Source organism: Artemia franciscana, chromosome 2 (assembly GCF_032884065.1).
Source record: "Artemia franciscana chromosome 2, ASM3288406v1, whole genome shotgun sequence".
Taxonomy (NCBI): domain Eukaryota; kingdom Metazoa; phylum Arthropoda; class Branchiopoda; order Anostraca; family Artemiidae; genus Artemia; species Artemia franciscana.
This window is the reverse complement of record NC_088864.1, coordinates 66,688,458-66,707,519: the sequence shown is the minus strand read 5'-3', so window position 1 is coordinate 66,707,519 and position 19,062 is coordinate 66,688,458. Positions and strand designations below refer to the sequence as shown.

Sequence of the window (19,062 nt, the reverse complement as noted above, 5' to 3'; positions counted from 1 at the left end):
TTCTGAACGTTTTTGAATCAATGTATGTTTTGATTTTGGGTCCCCGCAAAGGAATAATTAACACGAAATTTGCAAGTTTTTTTGGCTAAATGGCTTTCTCATAGATTTGATCGAATGATTTTGAGTAAAAAGGGAACGGTGGAGGAAGTTTAGTTGCCCTGCAATTTTTTGGTGACTTAAAAAGGCAACTAGAACTTTAAATTTTTTACAAATGTTTTCATTAGTAAAAGATAACCGTAGCTTATAAATTAGCTTACGTAACGAACTTTTGTAATCTCATGTTTTTATTACATATATGAGGGGTTCACCTCCTCGTCAGTACCTCGCTCTTTACACTAAAAATTAAATTTTGTCCCAATTCATTAAGAATTACCCCTGAATCACACAAGCCGTAGAATAAATAGTTGAAATCACTAAAAATACTTTAGCGTAAAGAGCAAGGTATTAGGAGGAGGTGAGCCCCTCATATGCGTAATAATTTCTGTTCGTTTTAAGTTTTAATGCTGTTCCTTAATTCCAGTTGAAAAAACTGTTCATATTTATTTTTTCTTTTTTTTTAAACAATGCTAGAAAATCCTGCGCTCCCTTCATTGAAATTTTCTTCCCCCATGACAAATTCCTCGATGGAAAGTTCCCCCAACATATCCCCCTCTTGTCAACCCCTCCCCCCAACCAAAAAATCCCCCTGAAAACGTCTGTACACTTCCCAATAACCATTACTATATGTAAGCACTGGTCAAAGTTTGTAACTTGTAGCCCCTCCCACGGGGACTGTGGGGGAGTAAGGCGTCCCCAAAGACATAGTTATAAGGTTTTTTGACCACGCTGAATCAAATGGCTATCTCAGAATTTTGATCCGTTGACTTTGGGAAAATAATTAGCGTGGGATGGGGCCTAGGTGCCGTCCAATTTTTTTGGTCACTTAAAAAGGGCACTAGAACTTTTCATTTCCGTTAGAATGAGGCCTCTCGCGAGATTCTAGGACCACTGCATCGATACGATCACCCCTGGGGAAAAAAACAAAAAAAAAACCAAAACAAATAAACACGCATCCGTGATCTGCCTTCTGGCAAAAAATACAAAATTCCACATTTTTGCAGATAGGAGCTTGAAAATTCTACAATAGGGTTCTCTGATACGCTGAATCTTATGGTGTGATTTCAATGATTCTATGATCGTTAAGATTCTATGACTTTTAGGGGGTGTTTCCCCATATTTTCTAAAATAAGGTGAATTGTCTCAGGCTCGTAACTTTTGATGGGTAAGACTAAACTTGATGAAACTTATAAATTTAAAATCAGCATTAAAATGCGATTCTTTTCATGTAGCTATTGGTATCAAAATTCCAATTTTTAGAGTTTTGGTTACTATTGAGGCGGGTCGCTCCTTACTACAGTTCGTTGCCACGAACTGTTTGATAGCTAAGATCCATACTTTTTGGAGAATAAAACTGACAGTTGTTCGAGAAATCTATCGGAATGTTTTTCATGGAATCTATCTTAGAATTTTCTGTAAAATCTAAAAAAAAATGTAAGGTCTATCCCTCACGTACTCTCTCTGTCTCTCTAGCTATGTATTTTTCCCTGTAATGCCCTTTATTTAAGGTTGATATAGCAGTATTGTGATTAACCATGCAAACCGATATTTTTTTTTATTTCTCATCATTTTGACTAAATCCAGTTAAAGATTGATGTTAATAAAGACTTTCTGTGAACTGCTTTTAGGGAAGAGGGTTTATTTTTGCTGAATATTTTTATCTACCTGAGAAGTTGCTGTAAAACCTCAGAAAAATTTGTAAAATAAGTCTCTCTCTCACTCTCTCTCTCCTTTTCTCTCTCGCTATGTGTTTTTCCTGCAATGCTCTTAACAGTGTTGTGATTGCCCCTGCAAACTGAAAGCTTTTTATATTTCTAATCGTCTTAACTAAAATTAGCTAAAGGTTAATGTTCATAAAGACTTTCTCTGAACCGCTTTTAAGGAAGAGGGAATATTTTGTGCTTTAAATTTAAATCCATATTCTTTGCAGATATTTGATAAGCAGCGGTGACACGCCTGTAACGACTGGTGGTCAAAAATACAACATGTTGCACTTCATTTGTAAAGCTAATCAACACAGTGTCGGAAAAGCCCTTTTGAAGACCATTACGGATCTGGAGTTTCTAAAATTGTACTATCCGTAAGTTTGCTTTTTGAGCATTAGATCATTAGGTCTTTTCCGACTAAAGTTGTAAAATATAGATGGCGGTTAATATATAGCCAGAGCGCCAAAGAACACTTTTTTGTGTCGTGTCCCGACACTATCCTGATACGTTTACTGGGGCCCAATTTATTCGAAAGAACACTTGTTTCCTTTTTGTATGCGAGTTTTCAACAAGAAAAAAAAGTACAGATAATGTGAACATTAAAATAACTGCCCTTGGAGGACTTGACTGCACATGGACACAAATTGTGTTTCATTAGCTGCCTACACTTAAAATAATTTTTGCTACTGTTGGCCTCACAAAATAGCAACTAAAAAGTATGCCTTTAAAATTTTGGAAATCACCGAAAAAGCTTTATTTCATCAGTAAATAAAATATAATATGTCGAATACTATGAAAAATTATGTATTCTAGTGTAAATGACTAGAGAAACTTTCGCACATTCAAAATTGTTGACACATCCATACGCATAAAGGAGAAACAATGAAGTAGGGATATTATTGTTGGAGAAATATGCTATTATGTCATGATCATATAGTATTTCTGAACGGAATATCAGATGGTAGGAGTTTTATTTTATTTTTATTTTTTATATATATTATTTTTTTTGTGAAATTCCCCTTTTGAAAGGTAATTTGTTTAAGGACAAATCTGGTGACCACAGATATTAGTTAAACTAATGAAAGCTATAATGCAGAATTGACTAGAAGTGAAGAATTCAAGAAATGACAGAAGTTTTGGCTAATAATATAGAATAATATAGGCTGCAACAAATTGTACAGAATACTAAACCTTATAAAAAATTGTGCATAGAATAGGAAACTATAGAAAAAATATGATGATCAGAAATATTAGTTTAATTACTGAAAGATCTAAATCAGAACTGACCAGCCTTGCTAAACTGACAAAATGACTATTCTGACGAACTACGGAAGAAGCGCTGAGTAGGATGTTACTTAAAATTTCTTCCATATGAAGTCGCATCTTGCTATCGTTTCTCTGTCAATTAACCCTTCTAAATGTGAGTCGATTTGTTTCAATAGCCTATACCAAATGACCACTTTAAATTGGCTTGATTGGTTAGCGTCGACACTGACTGGAGATGGAGGCAAGTTGCCCTGCAAGTTGCCCTCTTTTTGTGCATATACGTCTTAGTTAGTTCATCTCGTGAGGTCATCTCCGTAGTTTGTTAGTAGATTAGTGAAGGTCTAGTGGTCTAGTGGAGGAATACGGGACAGGTTAAGGGCAGTTAAATGTTTAAATTGAGGAATCTAGTCGAATCTGGAATTGTAATATCTAAAGTCTAGACACATACTATGTGTGAGAAAAACTGTTATTTAACTTGGTTTTAAGTCAAGGGTCTGTATAAAATATTGTTGAAGATTTTCATAAAATTATATAATATTATTAATAGTAATAGAAGATTGTTATTCATTATGGAGGATTCCATAGAATTAAAAAACGTTGTTGTGGAGTTATAGGTGAATGTAGAATACATTGATTATATTTGACGAATTATAGTACAATATAGAATATAGTTTGTAGATGGACTGTAGGAGATTGTAAGGGAGTAAATGTTGTGGTTCAAGTATGAGAACCACATGTTCAATTTTAAAGAATTTTTTCCACAAAAGAAGTTTTTTAAAGAAAAGTAATGAGCTATATTAAACCAAAGATGAGGAAAATTAAAGTAATTTATTTTTCAAGTGTATTTTTTTTTTTTTTTTTTTAGATAGATGACTTTTCAAGTGTTCTCAACAGATAAATAGAACCCAAAACGAACAGAAATTACAATAAATAACAAAGCCAAACTAAAAAAAGAGCAGTTACTACCACTGTGATGGGTAGGACTAACGGCCCCTGTGCCTCCTAAATACTAGAACGCAATTTGCAGTTTATTGAGTGAAAACAATTTGTTTTTTCGAGCTACGTGTTATATATATATATATATATATATATATATATATATATATATATATATATATATATATATATTATATGTATTCATATAAACATATAATCACCATCATAACCAAGATTACAATAACAAATGAATGAGGATTGACTGTTTCATGTATACAGATATTCATTGCTGAAAGTCTTAATAACTTGGCATTTATTAGAGTTTGAAAGAAAAAACGATTAAAATCTATTTTGTTTTCAATAAGCTGTAAATTGCGTTCTGGTCTTTAGAAAGTAGAGATAATGTAGTCAGGAAACTAGATGATGTAGAGGAAACTCATTCGGAGTCGCAACTAGTCGCAGCCACAAGTATTTTCAGATGCAGATAGTCACAGACATATCAGCCACAGTCGTAATTAGTTAGACTCGCAGTAGCATAAGTAGTAGTAGCTGTAGTAGAAGTAGTAGTAGTCGTTGTTGTAGCTCTGAAAGGTTCAGTTTAATACCATCAACCGTCCCTGATATATTGCTTATACGTCCTTTTGATAGTTTGTATGCGTCTAGCGTGTTTTGATTTAGTTCAACATGCACTCAAGCATCCCTTGGAAATTTTACCCTAATGCCCTTAGTAATGCCAGAGATATTGCGCATAAGTCCTTTTAAGATCCATATTCAGTTAAACAACCCCCGCAACATGCCGCGAAAGCTTGAGCTTAATTCCTGTTGCTGTTCATATGATATCGCAAATACGCCCTTATGGCCAACTAGGATGGGCATAATGTCTTTTGTTTTAGTTCAACATCCTCAATAACATGCTCTCAAAGATCAAGCGGCTCAAACCATGCCGTTCCTGAGATATTCCACATGCAGTCTTTTGACAGTCTGGATACAAATGAAACCATTTGATTTAGTTTTACACTCCCTCAACTTTCCTCGAACCACAGAATTTAATGCGAAATATCGAATTTTAATGTTGGATCGATGTTTATTGTGTGAAAAAAAATTTTCCACTTACCATATTAACAAGAGCTAAAAGCTCAAATGGCACTTGTGACGAGGTCGGATGAGCCAAGAGCTCATATGCCATAAGCTCTAGCAAAATTTTAAGAATCAATAGATTGCTTTAAAAGGAAAATCAGAGGCTTAATGCCGGTCGGGATCAAAAATAAGAGCTTTGAGTCACAAGGTCCTTCTAAATGTCAAAATCCTTTAAGATCCGATCACCCACTCGTAAGTTACAACTACCTCAATTTTTCTAATTTTTCCTCTCCCTTCAGCCCCCCAGATGGTCGAATCTGGGAAAACGACTTTATCAAGTCAATTCGTGCAGCTCCCTGACATGCCTACCAATTTTCACCGTCCTAGCACGTTCAGACGCACCAAAGTCGCCAAAGCACTGAATCCCACCCCCCAGCTCTCCCAAAGAGAGCGGATCCAGTCCGGTTACGTCGATCACGAATCTACGACATTTGTAAGCGTTTGCCAAGATTTCCGGTTTCCCCCTCCAATTCCCCCCAATCTCAACAGATCAGGTCGGGATTTGAAATAAGAGCTCTGAGACATGAGTTCCTTCTAAATATCAAATTTCATTAAGATCCGGTCACCCGTTCTTAAGTTAAAAATACCTCAGTTTTTCTAGTGTCACCAAATTAACAACCCACAGCTCCCCCAAAGAGAACGGATCCGTTCCAATCCGTTCCAATCCGTTCCAAGCCACTTTAGCGTCACCGTGTTATGAAGACCTATTACGCCTCTCCTTCCCAGCATTTCTTTGTTTTTTATATTTTTGTTGTTTGTCTTTTTGGCACTGTTTTTCCTAATATTATGACGAGATGTATTATTTCTTTTATATGTCGTACTATGTGTGATTGTATGGTCTCTGCTCTTTGTTGGGGGTTAATGTTTTTCTGTATCTTTAAATGAATTAAATAAAACAGTTAATACCCTATTCTATTCTTGAAACATTGTACCTATACCATTTTGACAACCTGAATGCAGTTTGATTTAATGATTTAGTGCAGATTGGTTTAGTTTAACATTATTATCTGTAGCAGTAGTAATAGGTGTATCCTGACAGTTCTAACTTAATACCGTCAACTGTTCCAGGGATATTGCTGATATCTCCATTTGACAACCAGCACGAACAAACTGCTTTTGATTTAATTTTCTAGCAATATAAAATTTTCCTTAAAGTTTCTAGCTAATACCCTATTTCCTCCTGATGTCCTGCATATACCCTATTTCCTATACCCGAATACTCTATTTCCTTCCTGATGTTCTGCATCTGTGGCCTTTTGACAATCTGGATGCTCCTAGACTGTCTTTATTTAGTTTCATAGGAGTACTAGCATCAGTAATAGTAGTAGTAATATCTCTAAAAATTCATCAAGTTTCCCTGATGGTTTTTACTTAATTTTCTATTCTTGCCCTAAGATATTGCATCTATGCCATTTTGACTATCTAGAGGCACTTAATTTATTTTGATTTGGTTCAAAAGTGACAGAAGTAGAAAGAGCAGGGATAATACTAGTAATATTAGTAACCGTAGAAGTTTTAACTTAATACCCAAAGGCGTTACTGGGATATTGCTGATACACCCGGATACACATGCTTTTTTGTTAAAACGCATGCATATTTTGTGTTTTGATTTGTTCTTGATATATTATTGATAGACGCTTTTGATAACCATCCCCATGAACATGCACTGAAAGTTTCAACTTAATTCCCTGAACTGTTCCTGGAAAATAGTCGATTTTCCCCTTGGTAAACTTCATCCACTTAGTACATTTCGATTCAGTTCAACATGCTTCTCAGTACTCCCTAAAAATTTGACCTTAGTGCTCTTAGCCACAGTAGTAATTATAGTTGTAGCAGTAACAGTGTAGTTGTAGTAACAGCAGTAGCAGTATGCACATAGTGTCTTTTGGTTAGTTCAACATCCATCCCCTTCAGCATGTCCTAAAATTTTCAGCTTAATACTCTAAGTTGTTTCAGGACCATTGCTCATGCACCCCTTTTGACAACCTGTACGCACCTAATGTGTTTTGATTGAGTTCAATATTCCCTCGAAATTCCCTGAAATTTTCCTCTTAATACTCTTGGCTTCAATAGTAGTAATATTAGTAGTAGTGTACATGTGTTGCCTTTTGGTCAATTTATCATCCCTCTCATCATTGACTGAAAGTTCCAACTTAATACCCTAGGCCAGTGGTTCTCAAACTGATTTAGACACTGTACCCCTTTTTACCCACAAAACATTTTAGCTACCCCTTCTCAGTTACCGGTACTACGTAAATTATAGCTAAAATATAAATATAATTTCCAGTGCTGAAGTTAAAGGGTTGTTTTATTTTTTTTATTGGCCGGCCACATACCCCCAAAATTTTTTAGCGAACCCTCAAAGGGTACCACAGTTTGAGAACCACTGCCCTAGGCCGTTCTTGAGGTACGCCCTATTGATAACCTGCTTGCACATATTATGTTTTGATTTTGTTCAACAATCCCTCAGATTATTCCGAAAGCTTCACCTTAATGTCCTATGCCTGTTTGAACACTGAGGATCAAACATGCCCCCCCTGCCCAATAACAAACAATATATGTAATCAATGGGTAAATGTCATAAATTACAGTCCTTGCCCCAGGGGCTGTGAAGGTCTTTCATCCCCAGAGTCAGTCCATGGATATTTTGACTTTGATGAAAAAAATGTAAGTTTTTAGATTTTGTCGGATGTCTTTGAGGAAATGAGGCCGTTGAGGGGGGGGGGCTACTTGAGCTGAATTTCCTCCAATTAATTTCACTCTTAACAAGGGCATTAGAATTTTTGATTTCTAATGGATTGATCCCCCTATGAAGTTGCTACGACATTTTATTTCATACATAGTGCCTTGGTGATAATTATAATAATAGTAAAAATATTAATACAGAGAGTCCACTTCACTCTTAGCGCTGCCTATGATAGATAGACGTTATATTTTAGTGAATGTTGGCAAATTTTTTCCTTTGCCTAGTAAAAATGTGGTTTGACCTCCAACAAATTGCTATGCAAATAACTCCTTCACTATCCAACTGAAAAATATGTGCTGATTCCGAATCCAAAAAGTTTACCGCTCTTTCGCAAATTTGAGTTTTATGAGGTTGAGGCAAAAAATGTTGGTTGAGTAAATACCAGCAAATGCGATTAGATATGTCATTTCTACGCTTTTTTTTTCTGATGAACATGAAACTAAATTTTTAAAGTCAAAAGAATTGTTTTGGGCTTGAAGCTTTGAGAGAGAGAGAGAGGGTTTGGGGTAGAGGTTCTAGGAAAATTGTGAAAAAATGGGTTAACCTCAAACAAATTGCTTTAGGCGAGGGAGGGAGGGGGGTTTCTGGAGCTGAATTTCCTCCCTACACTTTTACTCTTAAAGAGGGTACTATCCGACTAAAAAAAAGTGCTGGTTTCAAATCCAAAGAGTTTGCCGCCTTAGCTTACACAATTTTGAGTTTTTTGGGTTGTTGAGGGGAATTTTTCAATGTAAAGAATGTCGTCCTGAAACGACAATTCCTCTAGGAAGTGGTTTAGGGGTTTGATTTACATCCCTAATACATCAAAATGTTACATCAACTTGGATTGAAGATGGGGAGGGTGAAGTATAGTCTCTGAGGCAAATTTGAGGTACATAGAAGCCTGACTTAAGGTAGACTCAAAGGTAAATTTGAGGCGCAAGAATTAACAAAAAAATCTGATTTGTCAAGTGAAACTAGAATAATTCCTGAAAATTTTAACAGAATTGCTAAAGTTGTTATGTAAATTGCAAAAATATTTATGGTGTCTGAGTGATAATTCTAATTTTTTAATTTAAACTAGAAAAACACCTGAAAATTTAAAAATTAGATTGGTTCTCCTTCCGCTTAAAGTTTCTCGTTACGTCATTTTATGGGGTGATTTTTATCATTCGTCATTTACGTCATTTTATCATTCTAGTCTGGAATGATAATTTGTTTTACCTGTAAGAAAGAAATGCTTGAAGTGGATAAGAAAGTTGTTGTCACTGAAGTAGGAGTGAAAACCATAAACGGATCAAGTAAAAGTGAAAACGAATTGATGTGACGGCTGTTGTGGGGGATTGTTTTCACAAGTCATGCCGAAGCTCTTACACAAATGCTAGGTCCATTGACCAGTACTTGGGGTTCTTAGTCAAGCAAAATGAGTCCCAGAAGAGGAGTTTAAATCACTTGATGGAACAATTCGATTTCAAAACTGATTGTTCATTTTGTTCGAGCAGAGTGGTTATTGAGAAGACTCTCAAGAAGGAAAACAGCTTCCGCGTCTGCACAATAGAGTTCGGAGAGACACTGGTGAGGTTCTGTCAAAAGCGAAATGGTCTCTGCTCTGAGAAAGTTTACGGCGGAGTTCTAGGAGCGAATTTGGATCGGCATGCAGCAGATGTTGTATGCTACAAAACATGATACCGCAACTTTGCATTTGGTAAGAACCTCCCTTTGAAACATGCAGAAAATCCGACTTACAGACTCGAAAAAAGAAAGGTAAGAAAGTATCCATGAATCAGAAGCAAACATTGGAAGAGGTGATGCGGCTCTGGGAACCGAATGATGGCGAACAGTTAACAGTCCATGATTTGGTCAACATGATGAGTGAGTTTCTCGGTGATTTGGAAGAGTCTTTGTATAGCCAATTTACATGAAGAAGCTCGTTAAGGAAAGGTTTGGTAATGGAGTAGTGATTGCTTAGACCAACGGTAAGGCTAGTGTTGTCACATTTAGGCCCATGGCTCATGCTATATGGGATGTGAAGTGTACCAGTTGCTAGCTGGTGCTGACCTGCTGATTGTGATGACTGCGGTTGAGTCGGCAAAATGCCAACCCACTGTCTTAATAGGAGAGGATACGGACTTACTAGTCCTTTTACTGTACCACACATAGCAAAACTGTAAATCTGGCGGCCCTCTGTTGGATATATTGGCAACTAAACTGAAACTTGGTCACACCCTTTGTGGCCAAATTCTTTTCCTCCATGCCTTTCTGGGATGCGATTCGACTTTGCGAATTTATGGTATAGGAAAATCTACACCACTAAACCACGCAAAAAAGAAGAAAAACTTCCAGGATATCGCCGGACTATTCCTAGATTCACTTTCTACAAAAGGCAACATTAGAAAAGCTGGAGAGAAGGCCACACTTATCTTATTTAAAGCTGGAGAAAATTAAACTAGTCTTGACCTGGCCCGCTAAAGGAAATTCCTCGAAAAAGTTGGAAGGTCTAGGAAGTATGTAGAGACAAAAACGCTCCCACCAACAAGCGATGTTTGCAAGTATCATTCGCTTCGAGCATACTTCCAAGTTCAAGCGTAGAAAAATGTTCAGTGTTGACTGGATCCTTTCGGGTATGACTGGAATTTGCCGAAAGGAGAATTACGACCTGCGCATTCCAGTAGATCTTAGCACCGCCTTTCCTTCTCTCAGTGTTTCACAGTAATTGCAAGAGCGTGTGTTTGACGCTGCGATGTACTTCTAACTGCGATGTAGTTCTAACTGCGAAACAGTTGGTGCCGGAAACCTTGAAGACGATGGTAGATAAGAAGAAGACCAAATTTTGGAATAGCTTTGCCACTATCCAATGAATCTCTGTGTTACTGTGATTTTTATCTGCCTTATGTAATTGTTATTGTATGTAATAATTGTTATGTAATAAAGATGTGTGTATCTTTATCTCTTTTTTTGAAATGGTGTTTTGTTTCAGCTAAGGGAAGCTCTTTGACATAATGTTTTTGTTGTTGCCAAATATGCGTTTCAACTTCCTCTCCTTATCCTCATCGTTGCTCAATTTCACAGAACTGTGGTTCCAGGCATCGTGGACTTCATCTGGACCCAGTCTTGGTTGTTACCAAGTCGCGAGGCTGCAAATGTTTTGCCATATGCCAAGTTTAATATACGCCCGCAGATTGAGTCTCTCCCCCAACCTCACTCTCTATCAAAGCTTTAAGCCCCAAAAATTCTTTTCACTTTAAATATTTATTTTCATGTTCATCAGCAAAAAAAGAGAGTAGAAATGAAATTTCAAATCACGTTTACTGGTATTTACTCAATCAATACTTTTTGCCTCAGCCTCAAATTCAACCTCAAAAAACTCAAATTTGTGGAAGAGCTAGAGCGGCAAACTTTTCGGATTCGGAATAAGCACATATGTTTTGGTCGTTTAGTGAAAGGATCATTTGTACAGCAATTTGTTTGAGGTTGACCCCTTTTTTCACTTTTTTCCTAGACCCTCTCTTCCAACCTCACTCTCTCTCAAAGTTTTAAGCCCTAGACAATTTTTATTTATTTAAAAGTTTAGTTTCATGTTCATAAAAAAATAGTGTAGAAATATCACATCTAATTACATTTGCTGGTATGTACTCAATCAACATTTTTTGCCTCAGTCTAAAAAAAAACTCTAACCTAGAGCGGCAAACTTTTCGGGTTCGGAATCAGTACATATGTGTTGGTCGGGTAGTGATAGAATCATTTATGCAGCAATTTGTTTGAGGTTGACTCCTTTTTTTCACAATTTGCCTAAAACCTCTCCCCGAACCTAACTCTCTCAAACTTTAAGCCCCAAACAATTCTTTGACTTTGAACAGTTAGTTTCATGTTCATCAGCAAAAAAGAGCGTAGAAATGACATATCTAATCGAATTTGTTGGTATTTACTCTACCAACATTTTATGCCTCAATCTCAAATTCAACTTAAAAAAAAACCTCAAATTTGTGAAAAAGTCACAGCGGTAAACTTTTCGCAGTCGGTATCAGCACATATTTTTGGGTCGGGTAGTAAAAGAATCATTTTTATAGCAATTTGTTTGAGGTTGATCGCTTTTTTTCTCAATTTTCCTAGACTAGAAGGGGATAAACAAAACAATGTTTAAAGAAACGTTTAAAAATCTCTTAATAAGCTAAGAGACGTTTAAGCAATGTAAGAAACTAAATAAAAAATTATGTGAAGCTTATCGTTAAATAGTGACTTTTAGCGTCATTATAACTCTAACGTCTAGTATAAGAAACTTGGATAAATTTTCTCTTCTACTGTAATTTCAATGTTTTCAGCAGATTTACCGATTTTCATTTAGTTTCCTTTTTTTTGCCATTTCCTGTACTATCACCCCTCCCCCAAAAAATGAATATGTTGCGAGCATGCCAGAAACTAACAGAAACGGTTGTTGTCTTTTATCTCGCCCATCTGTTTATTTGTTTATATCTCTCTTTTACCACTAAGCTGTTTTTTTTCTTTGTGATTTACTTTGTGGTTATGTAGTTTTATGATTTACATAATGACTTTGATGGTTTTTTTTTACAAGCTTTGTTAAAAGGAAGTCATTTTCGCGGTAAAGTATATATATATATATCACTCTCTCTCTATATCTATCTCTCTTTCTCTCTCTCTCTCTCCCACTATTTTTTGTCTCTTTTGGTGCCCTCAATAATAGCTTTTTTTGTTTTTATTGCCCATAGATATCTTAAATTAATAAAGTTTTTGAATTTTATTAATTACGCTGATATTGAAAATTGATAGTTCCTTTGGTAGGCTCACTGTAGATAAATTTATTTCAAAATTTATCTACAGTGGGTAGGCTGTTGTATTAGATTCAAATCGGTCATTTTATCCGATGTGCATCCGATATATGACGCCTGTTAATCACAATTTACCTACCCTTGGTAATTTTAAGGGTATTCTGTTGCTTTTTACTGTTGTTTCTTGATACTGGTTAAATATGGAAAGGCTCCCTCGCATTCAAGTTCATATTTGAAGTATCAATAAAGGGAACAGTTTTCTTTTTATTTTATATATATATTATATATGCTAGATTGAAGTCATTTTTACTAGCATTTTTACTAGATACGCAGATGACTTGAGTGTGTTAAGTAACAGTGTTGGGAAAATGAATAAAACATTGGAAATGAAATAAGTAGGAAACAAAATACGACAAACAGCCAAAAGAATATTTCGTTTGTATAAAAGTAAGACGTCCCCAGCGTCAAAAAGGAAAGAAACTTAATTTGTAACAATTTAAAGAAGAAGGAAATCAAAAGAGAATAAACCGAAAAAGTCAAACCAATATGTTCAATAGCTACGCCACGTAAAAGCTAAGGAAGCAGAAGAGGTAGAATTGTTATTGTTAGTGTACGAATTTCCAAATTTTCATTAATTTTCAGTGTATTCTTACGACACAATCCGAATTATATAGGTTGTTTGTATCATTTGGTTATAAAGTTTGTTTTATTCAAACCGCTCTGCGTGGGTGCCACCTAGATGGGGTCAGTGGGCAAGGGCCCAACTGGCTTTCATTAGCTTTCATTAGAAATTACTACTTTAACAGTATAGTATGTAAGTCTAGTTTAACAGCAATTACTACTTTAACAGTATGGCTTCTATCTTGCCCCTATAATTTATAGCTTACGTTAAAATTTACTACTTTCACATTCCTAAATAGTATGTAAGTTCTTAGTATCAAAAACATCTTGAATAAATACCAGGGATAACTTCCACATTCACATTTCAATATAGGGACATTGCCAATATGATAATGCTAACATTATCATCTAGGGTGCTTAAATCATCAGAATAATTTAAGTCCCCAATTGATTCTGTGTTCTTTCATTGTCTTTACTGTGCTCCTTAAGATAAAGTCCATCAGAATGATCCATATAAATGGACATGAGATGCAACGCTGATTACTTCCTGACTTACTCCGAAATCAGGTACTAACCTCATTTCCATTCTTAAGTGCAGCTATGCTATTCTCGTACATACCACTAATCCCTTTAATGTTTTCACCTGGTATATCATACAAGGATGACAATGGCAAATAATTTATTGCGGAATATCAAAATAAATAATCGCAATATATAAAACTATAAATTAAAATGAGTGATGAAATATTGTCGGAATGATTTCCTGTATCGCTGTGTTGCTCCAGGGTCGCATGGCTGTAGCTTGTTGCGGTGCCGGGTGTCTTGCTTGTTTTGTGTAATATTCGGTGGCAGGATATCGCGATGCTTCTGTGATGAGAGAAGGCCATGTCCGAAGCCCATTAGAAGTTCGTGCCTCCTTGTTTCAAGCGTTGTTAGACCTGAGAGAACAAGACATTTTTCATAAGGTAACAGTGTATTCCCCAAAATCACTCGCAGTGCACGCTTTTGTATTCCCTCAAGTCTGTTAGTTTGATCTTTTGTGAGATTAAATAAAAAAAAAACAAGTTTTTTTTAACTGAAAGTAAGGAGCGACATTAAAACTTAAAACGAACAGAAATTACTTCGTATATGAAAGAGGCTGCTTCCTCATCAACGCCCCGCTCTTTACGCTAAAGTTTGACTCTGTCTATCAATTCTTCTTTTTAAAACAGTAAAAAACTTTAGCGTAAAGAGCGGGGCGTTGATGAGGAAGCAGCCTCTTTCATATACGAAGTAATTTCTGTTCGTTTTAAGTTTTAATGTCGCTCCTTACTTTCAGTTAAAAAAACTTGTTTTTTTTTATTTAATTTCTGAACGTTTTTGAATCAATGCATGTTTTGATTTTGGCTCTCCGCAGAGGAATAATTAAAACGAAATTTGCATTTTTTTTTTATTTTTTTTTTTGGCTAAATGGCTTTCTCATAATTTTGATCGAATGATTTTGAGAAAAAAAGAGCGGAGGAGGAAGCCTAGTTGCCCTCCGATTTTTTGGTTAATTAAAAAGGCAACTAGAACTTTTAATTTTTTACGAATATTTTTATTAGTAAGAGATTTACGTAACTTATAAATTAGCTTACGTAAAGAACTTTTGTATTCTCATATTTTTATTACATATATGAGGGGGTTCGCCCCCTTGTCAGATCCTCGCTCTTTACAATAAAAGCTTAAATTTTGTCCCAATTCATTAAGAATGACCCCAGAATCACAAAAGCCGTAGAATAAATAGTTGAAATTACTAAAAATACTTTAACGTAAAGAGCGAGGTATTACGAGGAGGTGAGCCCCTCAAATGGGTAATAATTTCTGTTTGTTTTAAGTTTTAATGCTGTTCCTTACTTCCAGGTGAAAGTACTTTTTCATATTTATTTTTTCATTGTGTTTTTAAATAATGCTAGTAAATCCTGCGCTCCCTTCATGGAGATTTTCATCCCCCATGACAAATTATCGATGGAAAGTTCCCCCAGCATATCCCCTTCTTCCCAACCCCTCCCCCAACCAAAAAAATCCTCCTGAAAACGCCTGTACACTTCCCAATAACCATTACTATATGTAAGCATTGGTCAAAGTTTGTAACTTGTTGCCCCTCCCATGGGGACTGTGGGGGAGAAAGTCATCCCCAAAGATATAGTTGTAAGGTTTTTCGACTACGCTGAATAAAATGGCTATCTCAGAATTTTGATCCGTTGACTTTGGTAAAATAATTAGCGTGGGAGGGGGCCTAGGTGCCCTCCAATTTTTTTGGTCACTTAAAAAGGGCACTAGAACTTTCCATTTCCGTTAGAATGAGCCCTCCCGCAACATTCTAGGACAGCTTGGTCGATACGATCACCCCTGGGAAAAAGAAAAAAAAACTAAAAAACAAATAAACACGCATCCGTGATCTGCCTTCTGGCAAAAAATACAAAATTCCACATTTTTGTAGATAGGAGCTTGAAACTTCTACAGTAGGGTTCTCTGATACGCTGAATCTGATGGTTTGATTTTCGTTAAGATTCTATGACTTCTAGGGGGCGTTTCCCCCTATTTTCTAAAATAACGCAAATTTTCTCAGGCTCGTAACTTTTGATGGGTAAGACTAAACTTGATGAAACTTATATATTTAAAATCAGCATTAAAATGCAATTCTTTTGATGTAGATATTGGTATCAAAATTCCATTTTTTAGAGTTTTGGTTACTTTTGAGCCGGGTCGCTCCTTACTACAGTTCGTTACCACGAACTGTTTGACCAGCGTGCCAGACTGGGTAGGCATATTCTAGAATTGGTCTCAGGTGAGTCTTATAGTAAGTAAGCATTGTATCTTTGCCTAGATTAAACCGGTGTAATTTTGCCAAAGACCTTAGTAGAGGGATAATTTGGGGAATTAAATGATTTATATGGCCGTCCCATGTCAATCTATCGTTAAAAATGACACCCAGAATTCTCATTTCTGAACTACTGGTATACCCACTTCAGGTAAATCTGGTAACCTATGCTTTAAAAATGAAATTCTCATTATTTCTGATTTCGTTCTATTTACGGTGAGATTTTTTTGCTGAACAATCTCGCTCCAGTCTCGCTACCATTTCCTGTAGGTCTAGGATTTCGTTCTGCTTCTGTAATACTATTAAATAAAAAAAACTAATTTTTTGAGCTGAAAGAAGGAGCGACATTAAAACTTAAAACGAACAGAAATTACTCCGTATATGAAATGGGTTGTCCCCTCCGCAATCCCTCGCTCTTTACGCTAAAGCTTTTAATTGTTTTAAAAAGTAGAATTGTGGCAAAGAGTCAAACTTTAGCGTAAAGAGCGAGGATATGAACCCATTTCATATACGGAGTAATTTCTGTTCGTTTTAAGTTAATGTCGCTCCTTACTTTCAGCTAAAAAAATTAGTTTTTTTTATTTAATTTCTGAACGTTTTTGAATTAATGCATGTTTGGTTTTGGCTCTCCGCACATAAATTATTAAAATGAAATTTGTGTATTAATGCTTTTTTTGGCTAAATGGCTTTCTCTTAGTTTTGATCAGACGATTTTGAGAAATAAGGGGTGGAGAAGGAGGCGCAGTTGCCCTCCAATTTTTCGGTTACTTAAAAAGGCAACTAGAACTTTTAATTTTTAACGAACGTTTTTATTAGTAAAAAATATACGTAACTTAAGAATTAACTTGCGTAAAAAAATTTCATAACCTTATATTTTTATTATGTATACGAGGGGGTTTGTACTCTCGTTAATACCTCGCTCTTTACACTAAATCGTAAGTTTTGTCCCAATTCTTTAAGAATGACCCCTGAATCAGAAAGGCCGTAGAATAAATAGTTGAAATTACTAAAAATACTTTAGCATAAAGAGCAAGGTATTTATCTCCTCCTAAATACCTGGCTCTTTATGCTAAAATATTTTTAGAAACCCCTCATATGCGTAATAATCTCTGTTCGTTTTAAGTTTCAATGCTACTTCTTCCTTTCATTTGAAAAAAGTTTTCATGTTTATTTTTCATTGTTTTCTTATAGTAATGCTGGAGAATCCTGCGCCCTTTTCATTGAATTTTTCTTCCCCCATGACAGATTTCTCCAAGGAAAGATCCTCCAACATAGCCCCCTCTCCTCTGCCCCACCCCCAAACAAAATAAAATCCCCCTGAAAGCGTCTGTGCACTTCCCAATAACTATTACTATATGTAAACACTGGTCAAAGTTTGTAACTTGCAGCCCCTCCCCCAGGGAATGTGGGGGAGTAAGTCATCCCCAAAGACATAGTTATTATAGTTTTCGACTATGCTAAACAAAATGGCTATCTCAAAATTTTTATCTGTTGACTTTGGGAAAAAATGAGCGTGGGAGGGGGCCTAGATGCCCTCCATGAAACATAGTTATTATAGTTTTCGACTATGCTAAACAAAATGGCTATCTCAAAATTTTGATCCGTTGACTTTGGGAAAAATTGAGCGTGGGAGGGGGCCTAGATGCCCTCCATGAAACCGATCAAACAATGTTGGGCTATGTTGGAGGATCTTTCCTTGGAGGAATCTGTCATGGGGTAAGAAAAATTCAATGAAAAGGGCGCAGGATTTTCTAGCATTACTATAAGAAAACAATGAAAAATAAATATGAAAACGTTTTTTCAAATGAAAGGAAGGGGTAGCATTGAAACTTAAAACGAACAGAGATTATTACGCAAATGAGGGGTTCTAAAAATACTTTAGCATAAAGAGCGAGGTATTTAGGAGGAGATAAATACCTTGCTCTTTATGCTAAAGTATTTTTAGTAATCTAAACTATTTATTCTACGGCCTTTCTGATTCAGGGGTCATTCTTAAAGAATTGGGACAAAACTTACGATTTATTGTAATGAGCGAGGTATTAACGAGGGTACAAACCCCCTCGTATACATAATAAAAATATAAGATTATGAAAGTTTGTTACGTAAGTTAATTCTTAAATTACGTTTATTTTTTACTAATAAAAACATTCGCTAAAAATTAAAAGTTCTAGTTGCATTCTTAAGTAACCGAAAAATTGGAGGGCAACTAGACCTCCTTCTCAACCCTTATTTCTCAAAATCGTCTGATCGAAACTAAGAGAAAGCCATTTAGCCAAAAAAAGAATTAATATACAAATTTCATTTTAATAATTTATATGAGGAGAGCCAAAACCAAACATGCATTAATTCAAAAACGTTCAGAAATTAAAAAAAAAATATTTTTTTTAGCTGAAAGTAAGGAGCGACGTTAAAACTTAAAACGAACAGAAATTACTCCGTATATGAAATGGGTTGTCCCCTCCGCAATCCCTCGCTCTTTACACCAAAGTTTGACTCTGCCACAATTCTATTTTTTAAAACAATTAAAAGCTTTAGCGTAAAGAGCGAGGGATTGCGGAGGGGACAACCCATTTCATATACGGAGTAATTTCTGTTCGTTTTAAGTTTTAATGTCGCTCCTTACTTACACTTAAAAAATTTATTTTTGTATATATTTAATATATTTAAAATCAGCATTAAAATGTGATTCTTTTGATGTAGCTATTGATATCAAAATTCAATTTTTTAGAGTTTTGGTTACTATTGAACCGGGTTGCTCCTTACTACAGTTCGTTACCACGAACTGTTTGATCATTGTTAAGTCGTCTGTGAACTTTGCGCGATCTTTGTGCCACGTAGCTATTATGTTGCAAAGTGACAAGAATAGGGTAGGGCCTAGCATTGTTCCCTGAGGTATACCACATGTTATGGTCGTTGTATTTGACAGCTCGTTTTTGTATTTGTTCTTCT

General features: G+C 35.7%; 1 protein-coding gene across 1 annotated transcript in view; it reads left to right on the top strand.

Moving 5' to 3' along the window:
* LOC136043984 (ankyrin repeat and LEM domain-containing protein 2-like) overlaps positions 1 to 19,062 on the top strand; it is a 94,461-nt gene that overhangs the window by 11,501 nt on the left and 63,898 nt on the right. The window contains exon 3 of the mRNA XM_065729068.1: positions 2,027 to 2,176. Within this exon, the coding sequence (XP_065585140.1) occupies positions 2,027 to 2,176 (150 nt within the window). The remainder of the gene's footprint in view (positions 1 to 2,026; positions 2,177 to 19,062) is intronic.